Below are 20,163 nucleotides of genomic sequence, written 5' to 3'. Positions count from 1 at the left end.
GAGGTAGCTACATGTTCTTGAAGGACAGTAAACTGAAGTGCAGAGTGTTGAATGACTTTCCTTAAGTCACACAGGGAGTCAATAGTAGAGCTATAGATAGAACTCAGAAGTCCTGACTTTCCAGTCCCATGTTTTAACCTTTAATATTCAGTAAAATCCATGTGTGGTGGGGTGAGATTTTAGGACTAAAAGTCAGAACTCCTGGGTTCTATTCCTTGCTCTACTATTGACTGGCGGCGTGCCTTAGCCTGGTTTTGGAGTGAGCACCGCTAAGAATGAGTTTAGTTCTTGGCATCGGTTTAGATTGCCAATCATGGTGCTGGATTTTATGGTGGGGACACCTGTCCACTAGGAACTGGCTTAAGGCCACAAACTCATTTCACAAAGCCTATGGAACAGCTGACAGATGCCAATGACCATCCATAACTATCAAGCTGGGCTGCAAGTCAATTGATTTGTTCTGCAGTTATATCTGACATGTTTAATGGAGCAAAATACATTTTAATGATGCAAATGATGTAATTTTTTAAGGGCAGGCAGCACTCATGTGAAACTGGGAAGAAACTCACGGTAAAAGTGAAAACTCACACTAAAAACACCATGCTAGCTTTGAACCTGGAGATCTTTGCATGACAACCAATGATATTGCTCACCTGCCAGGAATGCAGAAAATCAGCTGAAAAAATATGTGATTAGCATGATGAAGATTTGGAAATTTATAATGCACTCATCACTAATTGCTGATTCACATAGGCTAAAACTTCAGAACAGGCACATAACAAAAGGTAACCAGTCTTATCTTGGTAAGAATTTGGAGGCTGCATAAGTTCACAGTGAGACCAAAAAGCAAGGAATGAAAGACACTTTGCAGCTTCTATTGCAGTGGATACAGAAAGAAATACCCAAAGACAGACATAAGAAGAGATGGTAGGAAGGAAGCTGAATACACTGAATGTGGTCAGCCCAATACCATGGTTGTGGGGTATGTATCATCATGAATACAGCATTTTAAAAAGAAATAGTACCTATTTGATAAATATATTCCATATGCTGAAACACTTCTTGAGCTGTGAGCTCATGGAACATATTTGGCAGTAAGGTTTTTTTTCGGCTACCCTTTCTCCTTTCCTCCCTCTCCCCTCTTGTCACTTCTGTCTCCTTCCACCATCCTTCCTGTTCTCCTTACCCTCTGGCCTCTTTCCTGTTCTAGCTCTGTTGATCCCACAAACTGCATTTCACCGTTGGGCATCCTTGTTTTCCTCTTGGACTTCTGTTTTGTTGATGTGCCAAACTGAAGTGATTCAGTTGAATAATACACCACAAGCAGTGAATGGGGTAGCATTAAACATGGACTGAACATTTCTCCCTCATTGACTGAGAACAGAGTAAAGGACCATCAGCCAGACAGGCAAGAGGCCAAGGCTATTCTGTCACACACTATTCACTGAATGTGCTAGGGTCTTTGGTGCACCTGTTCTATATTCACCTCCTATAATTTCAGACCAAATTAAGAAGACAAGATCATTTCCATTAATCCTACACAAAGGAAATGTTACGAAGGGCTACTCATTAGCACAGGCAGAAGATCACTCACTCACCATAGATAAAAGAGATGGCCCCCCATCTGATGTATAGTGCAGAAATGAACTGAGTGATCAATAAATCAGCAAGATGCCCTTTCACCTTCAAGTACTTCACACTGCAATCCCTCCCATACCCATTTTCAATGGGACCATTCGGGGTGTTAGATTAGGAAGGCAAGGCCAGCCAACCTAATTGTTGGCATGGGACTTGATATTTGCACAAAGGAAAATCCCTGCTCTGCCTACAAGTCTCTGAATAACCCCAGGTTCAGAGAGTGCCGAAAGAGTTTCACCAGCCTCTGATTAAAACAGTTTATGTTTTGTAATATTACCATTGTTTTTCTTCAATGACAACCACGAGAAGGAGGAGCTGTCATTTTCAGTAGTTAGTAGCTACTTATTTACCCAATAATTTAGTATCTAACCTGTTAAGTGTTTATACAGCAGGTCAAAAGCACACATGCAATATAGAAGGAGTGATAATGATAAGCGCTTCCATCTTATTAAAGGCAACCATTAGAAATGCCAAATGCCTTCAAAATAAAGAAATATGCCACAATTTTGTATGTGCTTAATAATTATTTTAAACATTAAAAAGGAAGAGCTCAAAATAATTTAGAAAAAAATAATTTAGAAAAAATCTACCTTTGTATTTATACTTATTAAAATGGCACCATCTTTTGCCAGCGAGCCAAAAACAAACAGAATGAAAATAAAATAATGAAAAAGCCAAACAGGAAGAACAGGAAAAAGCTGAGAATAAATAACTGAGATCTATTACAGCCAGACAGGAGAAGCAACTGATGGAACATGCTACACATTGCTGGTTTAAAAAAAAAAAGCATTTTAGATCAAGAGATTAATCCAAACAAATTGGTTATTATATTGCATAATTAATGAAATTTATCTGCTAAATGCCAGCTTAATGGCCACCATCAGGAGCTATCACTAGTTGACTATTAACTTTTCTTCACAAATCAAGAATGCCAGTCATCAGCTCTCAAACAGTTCAGAGCAAATTTTGCATCCTTTCATTTATGTAGATGTTTATACCATGCTCATCATTACGGTATCTGAACCCTGTGTGATGTTGCATTTGGTATAAGTCTGGACAGAATTTTACCTTTTGAGTTTAGCTAAACAATTTCATAATGCAAGCCTAAGTTCACCTTAGAAGGTACTATTCAAAGAGGTATGAATACCAGCACATTTGCAAAACAGTATGATGATGGCTTTGGATAAACTTTTTTTTTCCTGAGGGGAGAGAATTTGCATGCCCTTCAAAACATTATAAGAGTAAAACAAATTATAGTAAGTTTGATACACTCCGAAGATGCTAGATCAGTTGTTTTTTTCAGAAACAAATACTGTACTGCAAATCTCAAAAAGCAGCGCAGTAGGAATCATACCTGCTTATTGACTTAGCAAGGGACATTGGCCAATTGAAAGCACCTAAATCAGTGTTAGAACAGGAACAGGAAAAAGCATTAGAGTCTGTCAAGGTGAGGAAGAAGATGCATTTAATACCTCCCAAGCGGCATCATGGAAAGTATGACAAAAAACAACTGAACACACAAAATAAATGTAACACAGTGTCAAACTAACATAATCATGTCTCTACAAAGTGCATATTCTCCGAATTCCTCCTTGACACTATTTTGTCTCTCTGTCATTGGGCACTTTTATGGCTAATACTTAAGGACATATTACCACTTATGAAGTTACCAGCAATACAGTTCAGTTTATGGCCACTTCTGCACAGGTTTAAAGCAAACACATATTTTGAAGACAGACACACACGCACTGAATTATCCTGTGAGTTAAAAACTTTTACATTTCTGTGATGCTTCAATCACTTGAGATTAAAATGTAAAACGAGAAATGTTCATGTGGTAAATGAAGGCCTTAGTCAGGTTAAACTCCCATTGATTTTAAAGGGAATTTTGCCTGAGTGAGGATTGAGTATAAATGTCAGGATTGGATCCGTAATGGTATTAGCTTTCTCCACTCTGGGTGAAATCCAATCCACTCACATGAAGCCTGAGTACTGGGGAGGTAGAAGCCACCTTTCACTCAAATCCAGGGCTAGGCTAATATTCCAGCCGATGGCTTGTGCGAGTAGCTGCAGTTCTTGAGTGGCAGCCACATGTAGTACTGGGGACACTGGATACACACAATGTAGGATCTGTGGTCCCTCCCCAAGCCCATCCCACTGTGGCCTTCCACCACAAACTATGGGATGGCGTGATGACCCTTCCCATGGCACATACAGGGTGCACAGGCACTCCCTCCGCTTGCAAACCCCTTAAGTGGGGTTAGATGTTGCGAAGGGCTTTGCATTGACCCTCTGTAACAGAGATGAGTTTCACCCTATACGAAGCTGTTACACTGCTGTATTTTTGCATGAATCAAGCTCTAACAGCTGTTCAAGGAATCCCCTAATTCATACTTCAGCTACATTGGCCAATACTCTAGAGATTTCTATGGACAACTGGAGAAAGTGAATTGTATGGTGTTTGGGAATTCAGAAATTAAAATCAGCTTGAAAATATATTATCTACAAACTGAACTAATAGCTAAAGGCTACCTTCATTAAAACTGATATACTTCAGTATATCATGTTATTATTTTAAGCTTAGCTATACATAGAATCCTAATTTGAAATTCTGCCCTCTCAAATGGCTCTCACATACAGTATCCACTGAAGTAGAAAGAAAAATCCACACAAAATGAATGGAGATATTAAAAGGCATATTCAGTGGGTGAGATATTCATCATGCACACATGTGCACAGCCCTACAGTTGTTGGTCTGTTCCAGACCAGTAACTGTATGTGAATCTATCTGCACGTGTACATGTGAAGTTTGCATGCATACACATTTTGCTCTTTTACAGGCACCTAAAAACATAGTCCATGGTGTTTAACTACAAACATTAATAAATGGGAAAGAAATTAAGAGCTTCCCAGAATTCATGGAGCTTACTACTATACTTGTGCTTTTGAAAGAGGAAAGACACAACACATGGAAGACACGAGCAAGAAAGATTGGGAGAGGCCTTATGTGTTGATTGAGTGGTGCTAGTAGACTTATTGAGATATAACTGTTTGACAAATGTCCTAGAATATGACGGTTAGTCTGATGGAGCCTGAACAGTGTTTTCTGCCATAAATCTGAAGTACAGTATTAAAACAGATTTTGTAATACCCCTACACCAAAAGTGGCTTAGTACATATAGAATTATTGCTGAATAATGCAGAAGGCACATAAAATGTTTAGTGGCCAAGATTGTGGTGTCTAGAGTGGCAGTCAAGCATGAAGTTACTACACACACTTTTTCACAAAACAACAACAAATAAATGTGCATCAGTGTCAATATGCATTTACAGCACACACAGTAACACCATATGCTTTGAATATATACAGCGGTCTCCTTTGTAAAACTTGCCAGTTATCTTAATGTCTCAGATAATAATGTCGCCTTGGTATTCCCTACAGTATGTATAAGTGACAAGGCTAGTACTGAAGTATACTTATTAATTTATTTAAGGCAAAATGGGGATATTTTTAAGGGTCACCACTGAATCTGAAATAGTATCCAAAATGCATATTTCCCCCTTTGAACATTAATGAACCCTCACTCCAAAGAAAACAATCCCAAACACACAGTACTGAAAGTTTTCAGAGTAGCAGCCGTGTTAGTCTGTATTTGCAAAAAGAAAAGGAGTACTTGTGGCACCTTAGAGACTAACAAATTTATTTGAGTATAAGCTTCCTTGAGCTACAGCTCACTTCATTGGATGCTCAAATAAATTTGTTAGTCTCTAAGGTGCCACAAGTACTCCTTTTCTTTTTGCGAGTACTGAAAGTGTGACATAATCCCACACGAACCAGGAAATTGAGAGTGAAGCCTGTTTTAAAATTACACCACCATGCCCATGAATTAAAGGGATCTCCGCAGAGCAGTTGATTATATATAATATTGCTCTATTGCAGTAGCTAGGCTAAGCCAAGAGTATCTTCCTTGACTCTCAGTTTTCTGGCTTTTGTGTGTCTGTGAGACCCTGAACATGATTTGAACTTTATTTTTTGTAGTTTAATATGTTCATCAGAAACACTACCCCTCAAAAATACCTAACCCAACTTGGCTAGAAGCATTTATTACACAACACCCCAATATCATCCACACATGGATGTGCTTTACACTTGTGGTTAGCTTTGGAAATTGTGACACTGGATCTCATAGTGTTAATTCACTGAAATAAGTGTCAAGGGTAGGGTTATTTTTATACTTCCCTTTTATATTTTTATACTTCCCTGAATATAAATCTCTCATTCTCATTCTCTGAAAGTCCTGTAAGTATTACAGTTTAAAAAGATTACAAGATTAAAAAAAACCCTTTATGAATTAGAAACATGCTTAGCCTAGAAAGAATATATAAAATGTACAAATAAAGAAGATCATCAGTTGTCTATTACAGGTAAATTAATGATTATCAGAAAGCACTCATGGTAATTCAGCTGATTTTACTGGAAATGAAGCTATTTCCTTTTATTAAATTCTTCTTTCCTACGTATCTTGGCACAGAAACTAACTACGCTTATCCAAGCTCATCAGCAATGCAGCATTATTTTCACTTGACCAACTGCTTTAACTCCATCAGATTGAAGATAAAAGGGTGTGTGTGTGTTTGTGTGTGCGTATGTGTGTATATATATATATATATATACACACACACACCTTTATAGATATATAAAATCTACTTCTTGGATCTCAATAGAATCCATGTAACTAACCTGTTCTGGAGATCCACTCCTATGTCAAAGCCTAACACAAATTGTAGAATAATAATTAACATAGGGTAAATGGTACCTTTAGCACAATCAGCACCATGGAATCCTGGAAAACAGTGACAGACTCCAGATACACACTCGCCATTCCCATGACAATTACGTGGACAATCCTGCACTGAATCTGAAAGACAGACATCAGAGACACATTAGTTGTTCCTGTTCTTGGCTGCAGAAAGAAAGCTAGTGTTGTATGTATATCCAGTGCAAGTTTTGCATTCAACTTGATAATGACAGGTCACTTTTTAAAAAATGCTAAATATTTACTGTGACACCAAGGCACCCCCATATGCGCCACTGTCATATAATTATGATATGTTGTGTGAATGCCTAGTGAGATGTCATTCTAAAAGTCTTGATCTGCTAAATCTTTTTGGTTTCTATGTGCTATCATTGTACGTGAAGTTATAATGTTTTCATCTGACTTCGGTAAGTATCAACCTCATTTCACAGATAGGGAAATTGAGATACTGGGAGATCTAGTAACCTGCTCAAGGTCACACCTATATTGACTCTTTGGGCGTCAGAATTCACATGACTCTGTGAATGTACATTTCCTTTGTAGGCTAATGTCACACTTCAGGATTCTGAATAGAAAACAAATCTGAAGCACAGTAAAGAATTCAGATACATTGAATAGATCAAAAAGTGAAAGAAAACTCAACCAATAACCATCAGCTAGGCCATTGGATAGTATTCTTGGTAGTGGTGAAAATAAAAGCCAAAATGTGTGACTCTTAAAAAAAATGCCATTTTGTTGTCTTCTGAAGAGGACACCTGACTATGGAAAGATTTGTTTCTTTTGCTACACAGCGCATGAAAGTACTTTCCCTGTGTCCATATATTTAGTGTGGTCTGTGGCTGACATCTTGCCTGACATTCTCTCTCATGTTTCATATCAAAGAGGTTTTCAGTTCTCTGAGTGCCTCTTGTTAGTGAAAGTTCTGATAATAGATATATGTGGAAGAACCTCTGAACTGGATAAAATACTGTACTTTTCTCTGCATTTCAGTCCCATTAATATCATTGCTCTATCAAGATATCTACATGACTATTAGACCTATTACCTTTGACTCTCTTCTAAGATGTAGTCCAGACCTGGCAACATTAAGACAAGCACTTTATCACATCTCAAGGAGTAGTGTTTGCAAGATGGGTCAGGGGAGTATACCAAACCAGTAAGGGACCTGTACAAGAAAGTTCACATGCCATTTGGAGTTGCAGAAAACTCTCTCGATATATGCGTGGACTATCTGTCTGTTTGTGGGTGCGTGCATGCATGTGCAAACACACAGACACTTATAAAATCATTTGTGGATTATGAAGGGAAAATCATTATTCATATCTCACATTGCAGCTTACCAGAAATAACTGCTGCTAAGACTAAAGATTCAAGGCTGGACTATCCTTTCACACCAGTGTTAATCAGGACTCACTTGAGTAAATTTGGTGGATTATACCAGTGTTTTCAGTGTATTATACCAGGATGATACCTGAGAGGAGGATCAGGCCCACAGTGCATCTGTCTTTTTAGCATTGATCCTTCAAGCAATGAAAATGTCTTCCCTATTTTTCACCATTTTATAATGTTTCCCTTGAGGTTGTGGATTGTGATCCCCTTCCTCCTAGCTGAATAGGACCTACATGAGACTCACAAATTGGACTACTCACAAAGGCCAGCAACACTGCTTCTTAATTCCTTAATCAGCAGAGAGGAAATGAGCAACTCGTAGGCTATGAAAATCTTTCACTAAATAGGGGAAACTCACTTGTGGTTTCAGTTGTTGCTGTGACAGTGATACTCAGCAAGGTTCCCCTAGCACTTCAACAAACTTCAACACATCTTTTGATAAAGACTTGGGACTTTGGCCTGGTTTTGGTTTTCAGTTGCCTGACTAAGACGGAATCCCCTCTGCCCTTGAGTGTACCTCTTCATAAAGCATCAAGCTTTCATCATAATTTTATTCTCAGGGCAAAGGGTAGTGGCCCTCTGCCTTCCATCCTCATGTCTTTAGGGGACGGTTCACTCTCAGATATATGGGGTGGGGGTGGTGAGAGGATAGTTGGCCAACATACTTTCAACTCCTCTTTCTTTTGGGGTGTTAGTGATCAGTAGGCAGAAAGAGGGAGTTATGAGTATTATTTTTTATAAATATCATATATTGATTGATATAACCTTGCTGGACTTTGAGGAGTTAAATCAAAGGAGGCTATTATGGGTGACACAAACAGAAATGAAACAATGACAAAGATAAGGCTCTTTAAGGAAACAATGGGGGAAGCTATTAATAGGGGAATGTCCATGCCTGGCTCCAATCAGTTTTCTTTGTGTAGGCCTAGTCCTATGAGTAAAGAGGTTATGAACATCTGGAAGATGCTAGGCTAGGCAGGAAGGTGGATAAGTGGGCTTTCAGCAATGGCCATGAGGGGAGTCTCTGACAGACACACACTGAGGACATAGAAATTGCAGCAAGCAGGCTCTTTCCCCCTCCCCAGAGATGGAAGTAACCAGGCTGAATGGAATTTACCAAAATTTGCAAGGAAAGGTTAAGGTTTAGATTAAGGGTGATATGCGTACAGGCCAGAGGTGGGCAAACTATGGCCTGCGGGCCACATCCTGTCTGGCCCCTGAGCTCCCGGCCAGGGAAGCTAGCCCCCGGCCCCTCCCCTGCTGTTCCTCTATCCCCCACAGCGTCAGCTCACTGCATCGCCAGCACTCTGACCTGCTGCTCTTGCCGGGCAGCACGGCGGTGTGGCTGGCTCCGGCATGGTAAGGGGTTGGGGAGCGGGGGCAGGCGGTTGGATAAGGGGCAGAGGGTCCTGGGGGGCAGTCAGGGACAGGGAGCAGTGGGAGGTTGGATGGGGCGGAGATTCTGGACGGGGTGGTCAGGGAACATAAAAACGTAAGAATGGCCATACTGGATCAGACCAAAGGTCCATCCAGCCCAGTATCCTGTCTACCGACAGTGGCCAATGCCAGGTACCCCAGAGGGAGTGAACCTAACAGGTAATAATCAAGTGATCTCTCTCCTGCCATCCATCTCCACCCTCTGAAAACAGAGGTTAGGGACACCATTCCTTACTCATTCTGGCAAATAGCCATTAATGGATTTAACCTCCATGAATTTATCCATTTCTCTTTTAAACCCTGTTATAGTCCTAGCCTTCACAACCTCCTCAAGCAAGGAGTTCCACAGGTTGACTGTGCACTGAATGAAGAAGAACTTCCTTTTATTTGTTTTAAACCTGCTACCCATTAATTTCATTTGGTAGCCCTAGTTCTTATATTATGGGAACAAGTAAATAACTTTTCCTTATTGACTTTCTCCACACCACTCATGATTTTATGTATCTCTATCATATCCCACCTTAGTCTCCTCTTTTCCAAGCTGAAATCTCTCCTCATATGGGACCCGTTCCAACCCCCTAATCATTTTAGTTGCCCTTTTCTGGCCATTTTCTAATGCCAGTATATCTTTTTTGAGATGAGCGGACCACATCTGTACGCAGTATTCAAGATGTGGGCGTACCATGATTTTATATAAGGGCAATAAGATATTCTCTGTCTTATTCTCTGTCCCTTTTTTAATGATTCCTAACATCCCATTTGCTTTTTTGACTGCCGCTGCAAACTGCGTGGACGTCTTCAGAGAACTATTCACGATGATTCCAAGATCTTTCTCCTAATTAGTTGTAGCTAAATTAGCCCTCATCATATTGTATGTATAGTTGGGGTTATTTTTTCCAATGTGCATTACTTTACATTTATCCACATTAAATTTCATTTGTTGCCCAATCACTTAGTTTTGTGAGATATTTTTGAAGTTCTTCACAGTATACTTTGGTCTTAACTATCTTGAGCAGTTTAGTATCATCTGCAAACTTTGCCACCTCACTGTTTACCCCTTTCTCCAGGTCATTTATGAGTAAGTTGAATATGATTGACCCTTGGGGAACACCACTAGTTACCCCTCTCCATTCTGAAAATTTACCATTTATTCCTACCCTTTGTTCCCTGTCCTTTAACCAGTTTTCAATCCATGAAAGGATCTTCCCTCTTATCCCATGACAACTTAATTTACGTAAGAGCCTTTGGTGAGGAACCTCGACAAAGGCTTTCTGGAAATCTAAGTACACTATGGCATCTGGATCCCCCTTGTCCACATGTTTGTTAACCCCCTCAAAGAACTCTAATAGATTAGTAAGACACGATCTCCCTTTACAGAAACTATGTTGACTTTTGCGCAACAATTTATGTTCTTCTATGTGTCTGACAATTTTATTCTTTACTATTGTTTCAACTAATTTGCCCGGTACTGACATTAGACTTACCAGTCTGTAATTGCCAGGATCACCTCTAGAGCCCTTCTTAAACATTGGTGTTACATTAGCTATCTTCCAGTCATAGGGTACAGTAGCTGATTTAAAGGACAGATTACAAACCATAGTTAATAGTTCCGCAATTTCACATTTGAGTTCTTTCAGAACTCTTGGGTGAATGCCATCTGGTCCCAGTGACTTGTTACTGTTAAATTTCTCAATTAATTCCAAAACCTCCTCTAGTGACACTTCAATCTGTGACAATTCCTCAGATTTGTCACTTACAAAAGATGGCTCAGGTTTGGGAATCTCTCTAACATCCTCAGCTGTGAAGACTGAAGCAAAGACTTCATTTAGTTTCTCTGTGATGACTTTATCGTCTTTAAGTGCTCCTTTTGTATCTCGATCGTCCAGGGGCCCCAGTGGTTGTTTAGCAGGCTTCCTGCTTCTGAAGTACTTAAAAACCATTTTGTTATTACCTTCTGAGTTTTTGGCTAGCTGTTCTTCAAACTCCTTTTTGGCTTTTCTTATTACATTTTTACATTTAATTTGGCAGTGTTTATGCTCCTTTCTATTTACCTGACTAGGATCTGACTTCCACTTTTTAAAAGATGCTTTTTTATCTCTCACTGCTTCTTTTACATAGTTGTTATGCCACAGTGGCTCTTTTTCAGTTCTTTTACTGTGTTTTTTAATTTGGGGTATACATTTAAGTTGAGCCTCTATTATGGTTTGTCTTTGAAAAAAGTCTCCATGCAGCTTGCAGTGACTTCATTCTAGTCACTGTACCTTTTAATATCTGTTTAACTAACCTCCTCATTTTTGCATAGTTCCCTTTTCTGAAATTAAATGCCACAGTGCTGGGCTGTTGAGGTGTTCTTCCCACCACAGGAATGTGAAATGTTATTATATTATGGTCACTATTTCCAAGCGGTCCTGTTATAGTTACCTCTTGGACCAGATCCTGCACTCCACTCAGGACTAGACTGCGAGTTGCCTCTCCCGTTGTGGGTTCCTGTACCAGCTGCTCCAGGAAGCAGTCATTTAAAGTATTGAGAAATTTTGTCTCTGCATTTTGTCCTGAGGTGACATGTACCCAGTCAATGTGGGGATAACTGAAATCCCTCACTATTATTGAGTTTTTTATTTTGATAGCCTCTCTAATCTCCCTTAGCATTTTATCATCACTATCACTGTCCTGGTCAGGTGGTCGATAATACATCTGTCCTGTTATATTCTCATTAGAGCATGGAATTACTATCCATAGGGAACGGGGGGGGGGGACTGGATAGGCATGGGAGTCCTGGGGGGCCTCTTAGGGGTGTGGGTGTGGATAAGGGTCAGGGCAGTCAGGGGACAGGGAGCAGGGGGGGTTGGATGGGTCGACGGTTTGGGGTGGGGGGCAGTCAGGGAGCGGGAGGCAGTTGGATAGGCGGGTAGGAGTCCCAGGGGGCCTGTGGACAGGGGTCGGGACAGTCAGGGGACTTGGAGAAGGCCGGGTTGGATAGGGGGTGGGGTCCCGGAGGGGCAGGGGTCCCAGGAGGGGGCGGTCAGGGTACAAGGAGCAGGGGGGATTAGATGGGTCGGGGAGGGGAATTGGGAGGGGGTGGGGACCAGGCAGTTTGGGGAGGCACAGCCTTCCCTACCTGGCCCTCCACATAGTTTTGCAACCCCAATGTGGCCCTTGGGCCAAAAAGTTTGCCCAAATTTTGTATAGGCCTTTACTGGCTTTACCCTTTGCTCTATGTGTTATATAACTTTGGGTGCAACATTTTTTAGTAGCTGTTTTTCAATTACTTTAATCATTTCACTTGTCACAGCCCTGACAGGAAAAGGGCTTTTTGGTGCCAAACCTAGTTGGGTCTGTCAGGTTAGCGTGGTTGGTAAACAGAGGGTGAAGCCCACTAATCCCGTCAAAAGGTGGTATGGTTGCACCCAGAGAGGGGGGAAGGTAGTAAAACCATCACCTGTGGGGGTGTCTTCAAGGGGGACTAACAGGCATTTAAAGCACAGCTTATCTTGTAACCGTGACACCACCTAAGTCCCATGTAAAGTTTTGGAGAGTGTTTCAATGATGAAGCCTCAGCTATGAACTGCTGACAGTTGGGTGTGACAACACTTAAAATCTCCAAACAGCCAATTAGAATGCAGCTTTGCACGAACAGCCATACACCACTATTATTAATATCTGTAGTTATAAGATATTATGGCCATTGTAAAGCCTCTAGGTTCATTCATTTTCTTGTTCAAAGACAGCTAAATATTAACAGGATCACAGATTTCGGCCTTCAATATAAGCAACACGAAAGCATCCACAACTCACCCCTAGAAAGACTTCCCTCTTTTCCTACCTACACTCAACATACATCAAATATTACTGGATTAAAGCAAAATATGCGCAAAAAGAGAGAGCTGATAGAAGGCTTCCACACTTTATAAAGATAAGCAAAGAGAGGGAAAAATCCTCAGCATGCAGGCATACATACCTAAGATAACTGTATTGAAAGAGACCACTTCTTTGTCCTTGCCATCATTGTAAAATGCCAGGTGCCACAAACCCACATCCAAGTATTGAACAAACACAGCTTCATTCTGAACCAGGGTCTGGATACTTCGACGTTCCCGGGGGGACTCCACCACACTCCATTTCTCTTTCCCATCCAAACGCTCCATGAAATCATACTGCGTGGTAAAACAGAAACAGAGAGACCTGAATTTAGAGTGATGCTACAGATAAAAATCTGGCAGAATATCTTGCCCTTTCTTCCTCCAAATGCCCTTTCCTTCAACCCTTATTTGGAGAGTGTGGCAATTTGAAGCTAGCCTTTCCTTATTCATTATGGGCCTGGTAGCAATTCTCTTATCCTTTTTGATAATGTGATACAGACAGAATTAAGTGTCGGCATCCTGCAAAAATGTTTTCAAGTGTTTGAGTAAAAGTCCTCCACAGTCTGAGCTTTTGAAGAAAGTTGCTAATTATTCACATTGTCTATTCTCATCTAAAAAAAATACTGAATGGATTTTAGACCAATGACAACATGTACAGCAGACATGCAAACTTTAATAAGATCATATGCTAAAGGGTGTAAGAATATTATTCAAAGAGGTCAGGAACCAACTCTCCCCTATGTACTGCACTGTTCAGCTGGCCAAGCACATTATGGCGATTTTTTACTGGCTGAAGCAATAGTTATTGGCCACTGTTGGAGGCAAGATTCAGGATGTGCTGGATTAATGTTGGGATCCTTCATAGCAAGTCTTAGGTTCTTCTATAAATTCTCAAATCAGGAAATCTCATTTTGAAAGAAACTCACCCATTCCACAGCAATTACCTACAGCAGTCTCCTGCTGGCACAGTACACAGAAATCTCAGACATGCCACCTGAAGTACTAATGAATGAAAGTCTCCTCATTGTGAATATGGAATAAACTCATTGTTTGTGCCTAATATAAGGTACCCCACTTTGTACCTGACTGAAGCTTATTGTAGAAGCATCACTGCAAAGAGCAAGGAAGTACTGGTTGGCTCCATTGCAACTGTGTTCAGTTTTGGGCACCTCATTGCTCAAAAGTTACTGACAAACTGGAGGAGTTCAGAAAGGAACAACAGAAATAAGGAATTGACTTATGAGGAAAGACCGAGGATGTCAAGCTTGGATAAATTCCAGTAGAGGTGGGATATGTTCATGTTAATAATCCAGAAGGTGAAAGCACTGAGCAAAGTAAGGAATTATTTAGCACAGAGGAGGGGTGCTACTAGTATTCAGATGAAATCAAGAAAGGGAAAATTTAACAAGAGTGTCAGGAAAATCTTCTCAACAGTGAGATCTATTAGGCTGGGTAATAATCTCCCAAGGGAAACTCCATTGCTTGGTATATTTAAAACAAGATTGGAAGAAATATTAGTTAAATCTCCAACATGGAATACTGCCTAGGAAGGCAGGTGGACTAGATGACCTCATAAACTTTTTCTACCTTTAACTTCTGTGATTCTAGAACTCCCAGGCTGACGCAACGCTCAACCCACTAGTCTCCACAGCCTCTATATGAGGAAGTCCCTAAGAAATACACCAAAACCAATATATCTAATGTTTTTATAGCTATATAACAAGTCCCCTATGAAAACAGGTCTTGTTTTAGACACATTTATCTATCTAGCACTAGATCGAGATAGATAGATGTGTCTAAAGCAAGATGTATGTGTTCAATAAAATACAGTAATAGTACGTGCTTGCTTGCCAGGAGTCTTATTGCATTTCCCTCTGTTATCACGAACACATACCGCCCAGGCTGGTGATAGCTCAAAGAAAAGAAACACTCTGCTTTTGTTTAAAAACAACTATCGTCCTGAACTCTAAACATGCCACTTCACCTAAAGAGGACTTTGTGCACTGCAGGCTGAATTCCATTAATTAATACCGAGTTACTGAAAATAAATTAAAATATAATAATTAAATAAACATTAATAATAAGAAATATCAATAATAAAATATTATTATTAATAATAATATATTCCTTTCTGTAAGAGAGAGAGATATTTAAGTCTTCAGGACTATGGGACTATTAGTAGTGTCATGATATGTACCTGCCTGTTTTCAGGTGCATTCAAGTTAGGGGTAGTAGTGTCTGACAACTTCTGTGTCTAAAGGTATCCCCAACACCAAAATATCTGAGCACTTCACAGTATTTACTGTATTTATCCTCAGAACTCCCCTGTTAGGTATGACAGTGCTATTATCTCCATTGCATAGATAGGAACATGAGACACAAATAGATTAAGTGACTTGCCTAAGAAATTCAGTGATATAGCAGGGACTTGAACCCCAGTCTCCTAGAGTTATAGCCCACTGGGCCATCTTTCCTCTCTGAAATGCATTTTGGGTGGTGGATGGGAAGATGTAATAGCAAGAAGTGACTAAACTAAATATCTGACTGCTCTCCACCCAAACCTATTTTACATGGCACATGGCTAGGAAAAACAATTCAGCTAAATCAGTGGGTTTAGGGATAAGCCAATAAATAGCAGGGATTTAGACAATTCGGACATGTCAGTAACTTTCAGAGCATAAATGGTGTCAAACCTGTTTGTAAATCAGACCACTAAATCAGTGACCTTTGGAAATGTTACCAAAACCTACCTGCCAGCAGTCAGAGGTTAAAGATGTACTCACTACCCTCTTGGAAAATGTTATTAGTGGGGCAACAACATCGGAACATTTTTTATTGCTCTTTGGAAGGTTTGCTCACAGACGGTCGACATGGAAGAAAGTAGCAATAAAAGCTGACATTTCTCATTGGCAACATGCTGTTCTGCTCTGCTTGTGATGGCAGGCTCCTCTGCCTCCCCAATGTCTGATGCTGATTCTACCTCAGATGGCAGGGCAGGCTCAGCGGTTGGTGGGATCGAAGAGGAACAGCATGGAAGAGCTAAAAGGGCTTGAAGCAGCTTTGGCTGCAGGGTCCCCAGTCTCCTCCTGGGATCATGGGTGTGACCTAGTGATGGCAGATCCCTTTGGAAGCCTGTCCATATCATTAAAATTTTATCCATAACCAACATTCTATAGATGAGCATTATTCCTCCTTAAAACTTCTCATTAAGATGAATTCAGTGATCAGGAAAGGTCCACGGTCGTGAGCCATGATATTAAAATTCCAGTACAGGTACAGCATGGGCAACACTCATGGAAGCTCATTCACGACAAGTCTCAATCCCATTCAGAAATGGCCAGCACTTAGGGCTTGCCTACATTTACCGGGGGATCTACGAGTAGCAATTGGTGCATCGGCGGTCGATTTAGCGGGTCAAGTGAAGACTTGCTAAATTGACTGCAGATTGCTCTCCTGTTGACTCCTGTCCTCCACCAGATTGAGAAGAGTAGCGGGAGTCGACAGGAGAGCAACATCGCTTAGTGTGGACCCTGCGGTAAGTAGATCTAAGCTACATTGATTTGAGTTACACTATTTACATAACTCAAATTGAGTAGATTAAATCGAATTTCCCCTGTAGTATAGACAAGGCCTAAAAGTGGGAGGGAGCTGCTGGAGGGGCCCTAGGTGGAGCACACCTCCAGCATAAACCCCAAGAAGCACACTATGTATGCTGGGCATGCCCCTTTCTCCTTCCTGATCCTGGAGACATAAAAGAGTGGGAATGGTCCCTGCATATTCTCCTATGTGTGTGCCACTGAAAAAACTTGGCTTGGATGGGGTTTGTTCTGGCTGAGCGGGACTTTCCACATGGCTCCCTATGCAGAAGCCATAATCAGACCTACCACTTATCTGTGTAAACAGCTGCCAAGTGTTGTGTGGACATTAACATACACATTCCAGAGCAATGTGTCTAGTCTCGATTGGCCAAGGAAACAGGCCATCAAGACCATCCCCAGGCTTGGCTCTGCTTCACCACATGCCCAACTAGCTCATTATTTTGCATCATGTTGCTCTACTGATCCTCTGATTTACTAACTGTTTTTACACAATTTTCTGCTGAAAATGTTACACATGCCCTAAAGCAACCCATAGATGGATAAGAGTGTGAGACATGTGCCACATGCACCTGTGCTCATCAGGAAGAAATTGTGAAGGTTTCTACTCACACAATGAACACAGAGTGCTAGGGATGATACCAGCTCACATGTATTAAGAAATGCCACACATCACTACTTACAACTCAAATGGAACCTTTATAGAGATCTGAAAGTTTGGCTGACTTCTAGTTTTATACTCCTCTATGGTTCATGGCTTAGGACTGATTTGCAATCAGAAATGACAAAAGACTGTCCAGAAACAAAAAGCACCAGAAACAGCAGGAGAGCACCTGTCCTTGTAGAACTCCTGGCTTGAATTTGCAGACATGAGGGGAGTGCTTTATACAGATCAGGCCTCCTGTAAAAAGGAGGCCACAATACAATGGGTTAATTTTCCAAATTTACCCTTTCCTTGGGTTTGCTCTTGTTTTTTTACCCTATGTAAGAAAGTCCTGAAACAAATCTGTACTTACAGACCTCAATGTTAACCCGAGTTCTACCTGAGCAATTTGTCCCTGCAATGTTTCCTTTCAAGGCATCTTATCCCTCTCTCTTATATTTCTGAGAATAGCTAATGAGACCCACCTGCTCTGGCAGCCAGTGTGAGTCAGCAAAATAGCTTTGCAACTCCACACATAGTGTCCTAAAGCCTGATACCTGGTTGCACTTCCAAATTACAGATGAGTCCAAACCAAACTCCAAGAGTGTTTGAAATCAGGATATAAACCCAGATTTTTCAAATAGACCCTATTTTAATAATGGGATGAACCAAAACATGGAGTTAAAAATTCACGAACATCACAAGTGTTCAAAATCCAGATATAGATTTAGATGTTGTGGCGAGAGCTCATCCTCATGCCAAAACTTCATAAGATCTACTCAGCACAAACTAGATCTGAACAACATGTGTTGGGGAGAAAAACTTGTTTGCAAAGTGTTTTAAAATTAGTACTTCATAAACATCCAAATTGTTGATTATGCATTAAAATACCCACCCACCAGCCATCTGATATCCAAGCTGACAGCCAATCAAACAATTTACTTTAATATTTGAATGTACATGATTCAGTGTAACATAATGTGAGCAGCATAAATCAGAGCAAAGCGTGACATATAACAGAGACTGAACTGATGAGAATATCATTCTGATCTGTGACTGCTGGGACCATGAAAAATATGAAAATATCAGTGGTGTTTATGAAGCAAGAGATCATCCTGGCTGTCCCACTATTCAAATTGTTTCCAGCTAGTCCCACTTCTAATTGAAAACACAAGTGGTTTACTCACCCACACGAGACATTTTTGCAAAGAAGATACTATGTGGGAAAGGTATGTAATATGCTCTGGTGGATTGCCTTGGCCAAGCATTCCTAATAGTATTTCTATAAACTTACTTTTTCATGCTATCATTTGAAATAGTCTGCAGATGAGCAGTAATATCAATGTTTGCTTGGATCACTATATAAGCAGCATATACGTGCTTAATCCAAGAGATTTATCATTTCTTCTCCAAATATTATCCAGTGTGCAGCCTTTTATCCATTTGCTTTCCACCATTTAAGGGCCACTTTTTGAGGGGGTTATGAATGTTTTGTTACATGGCTGTACCACTACACAGTCTGGAAAAATCTTTCTTGAAAATATAGTGAGTGCTTTTATTTCTAACTCACTTGCCATACAAGCCTGCATTTCTGTCTGTATGTCCCCCTCCAGAGCTCCATTCCCTAGCCACAGTATTACACCAGGCTGTTTGACTGACTAAACTAGGCGTTTGGAATATTTGCTAAACAGTAATACTGAGAAGGTTAAATCTCAGCAGGGCTCTCAGACAAGAGCTGCATCTTGTTGTCTCAGGGTAATCATGTACCTAATTTGCTGATTATTGACTTGTTCCCACTAAGGATTTTACTTGGCTTGACATATCAACACTGATCAGTGATGAACTGTCAAGTGAACTTGTTCACTGCTTTTACTGCTCAAGTCCTTAACTTGCAGTAACAAGGATTTTAAAATACAACATTAGCACATCATCTGATGTCAAATTCAGATTATTTTCATTAATACAGAAATCCTTGCTCCTTTCTGGAATCAGAACAAGGCTACTCTTCTAAAGTTCAGATGTGTAGCAGGCTCTTTTCTTTTCTCTAAAATCATTTTTCTCTGCATCAGGCTGGCAGGATTTAGGATCCTGCATAAGGATATGGGACTTTTCTGCTGAGTCTTCCTATTGTCCAATGCTAACGCCCTGCATGAAGATGCTGAGTAATTTCTGAGGATCATGCACGTAGATTTTGTTAACTCTATCCAGGGTTAAAAAAGGGCAGGAGTCTCTTCTTGGGGAGTTCTAACTAGAGACTGGGAACGAAAGTTCCTGTAGGTAGAAACCATGCAGAGAAGGAAGCTTAGGCTGAGACTTATGGGGTTGCTGTTTTTAATTATTTAAGATAACAATAAAGGATGTGAGTTTTGGATCTGGTATATTGGTGCTGTGTTGAGAGAATAGGAGGAGGAGGAGGATTCCACCTGGTCATAGTCTCTTCTGAAACACAGAACCTTAGATACACGTGATTGCAGGGCAGTAACATGTAAAATTCAGCTTGAATTAATAAACTATCAATTCCTTCCTAATAGGGCTATTGCAAGAGTCGTCCATGCCTTTGTCTCCTCCTAGCCAGACAATGACAATTCACTCTTACTTAAGGCTACATTTGAAATCTTCCTGGAGCTTTGGTTGCTCCTGAGAAGGGCAGGTCACTGTGAGCACATGACATCCTAGCTTAGTGTCTGCACTGACTCCCTGTTGATTTCCTGGGGAAATTAAAAGGAGTGGTAAAAATCTCTAAGAAGCTGAATGATTTGGAACCCAGTTATTTGACTAACCAC

General features: G+C 40.5%; 1 protein-coding gene across 13 annotated transcripts in view; it reads right to left on the bottom strand.

Moving 5' to 3' along the window:
* TENM2 (teneurin transmembrane protein 2) overlaps positions 1-20,163 on the bottom strand; it is an 806,981-nt gene that overhangs the window by 138,958 nt on the left and 647,860 nt on the right. For all 13 annotated transcript variants that reach the window (XM_077823698.1, XM_077823694.1, XM_077823697.1 and 10 more), the window contains 2 exons: positions 13,240-13,435; positions 6,456-6,557 (listed from right to left, as the gene is read on the bottom strand). In XM_077823698.1, the coding sequence (XP_077679824.1) occupies positions 6,456-6,557; positions 13,240-13,435 (298 nt within the window). The remainder of the gene's footprint in view (positions 1-6,455; positions 6,558-13,239; positions 13,436-20,163) is intronic.

The sequence above is a fragment of the Eretmochelys imbricata genome, chromosome 8, assembly GCF_965152235.1.
Source record: "Eretmochelys imbricata isolate rEreImb1 chromosome 8, rEreImb1.hap1, whole genome shotgun sequence".
Taxonomy (NCBI): Eukaryota; Metazoa; Chordata; order Testudines; family Cheloniidae; genus Eretmochelys; species Eretmochelys imbricata.
Note: the sequence above shows the minus strand (reverse complement) of the source record. Positions and strands in the feature narration are given on the sequence as shown.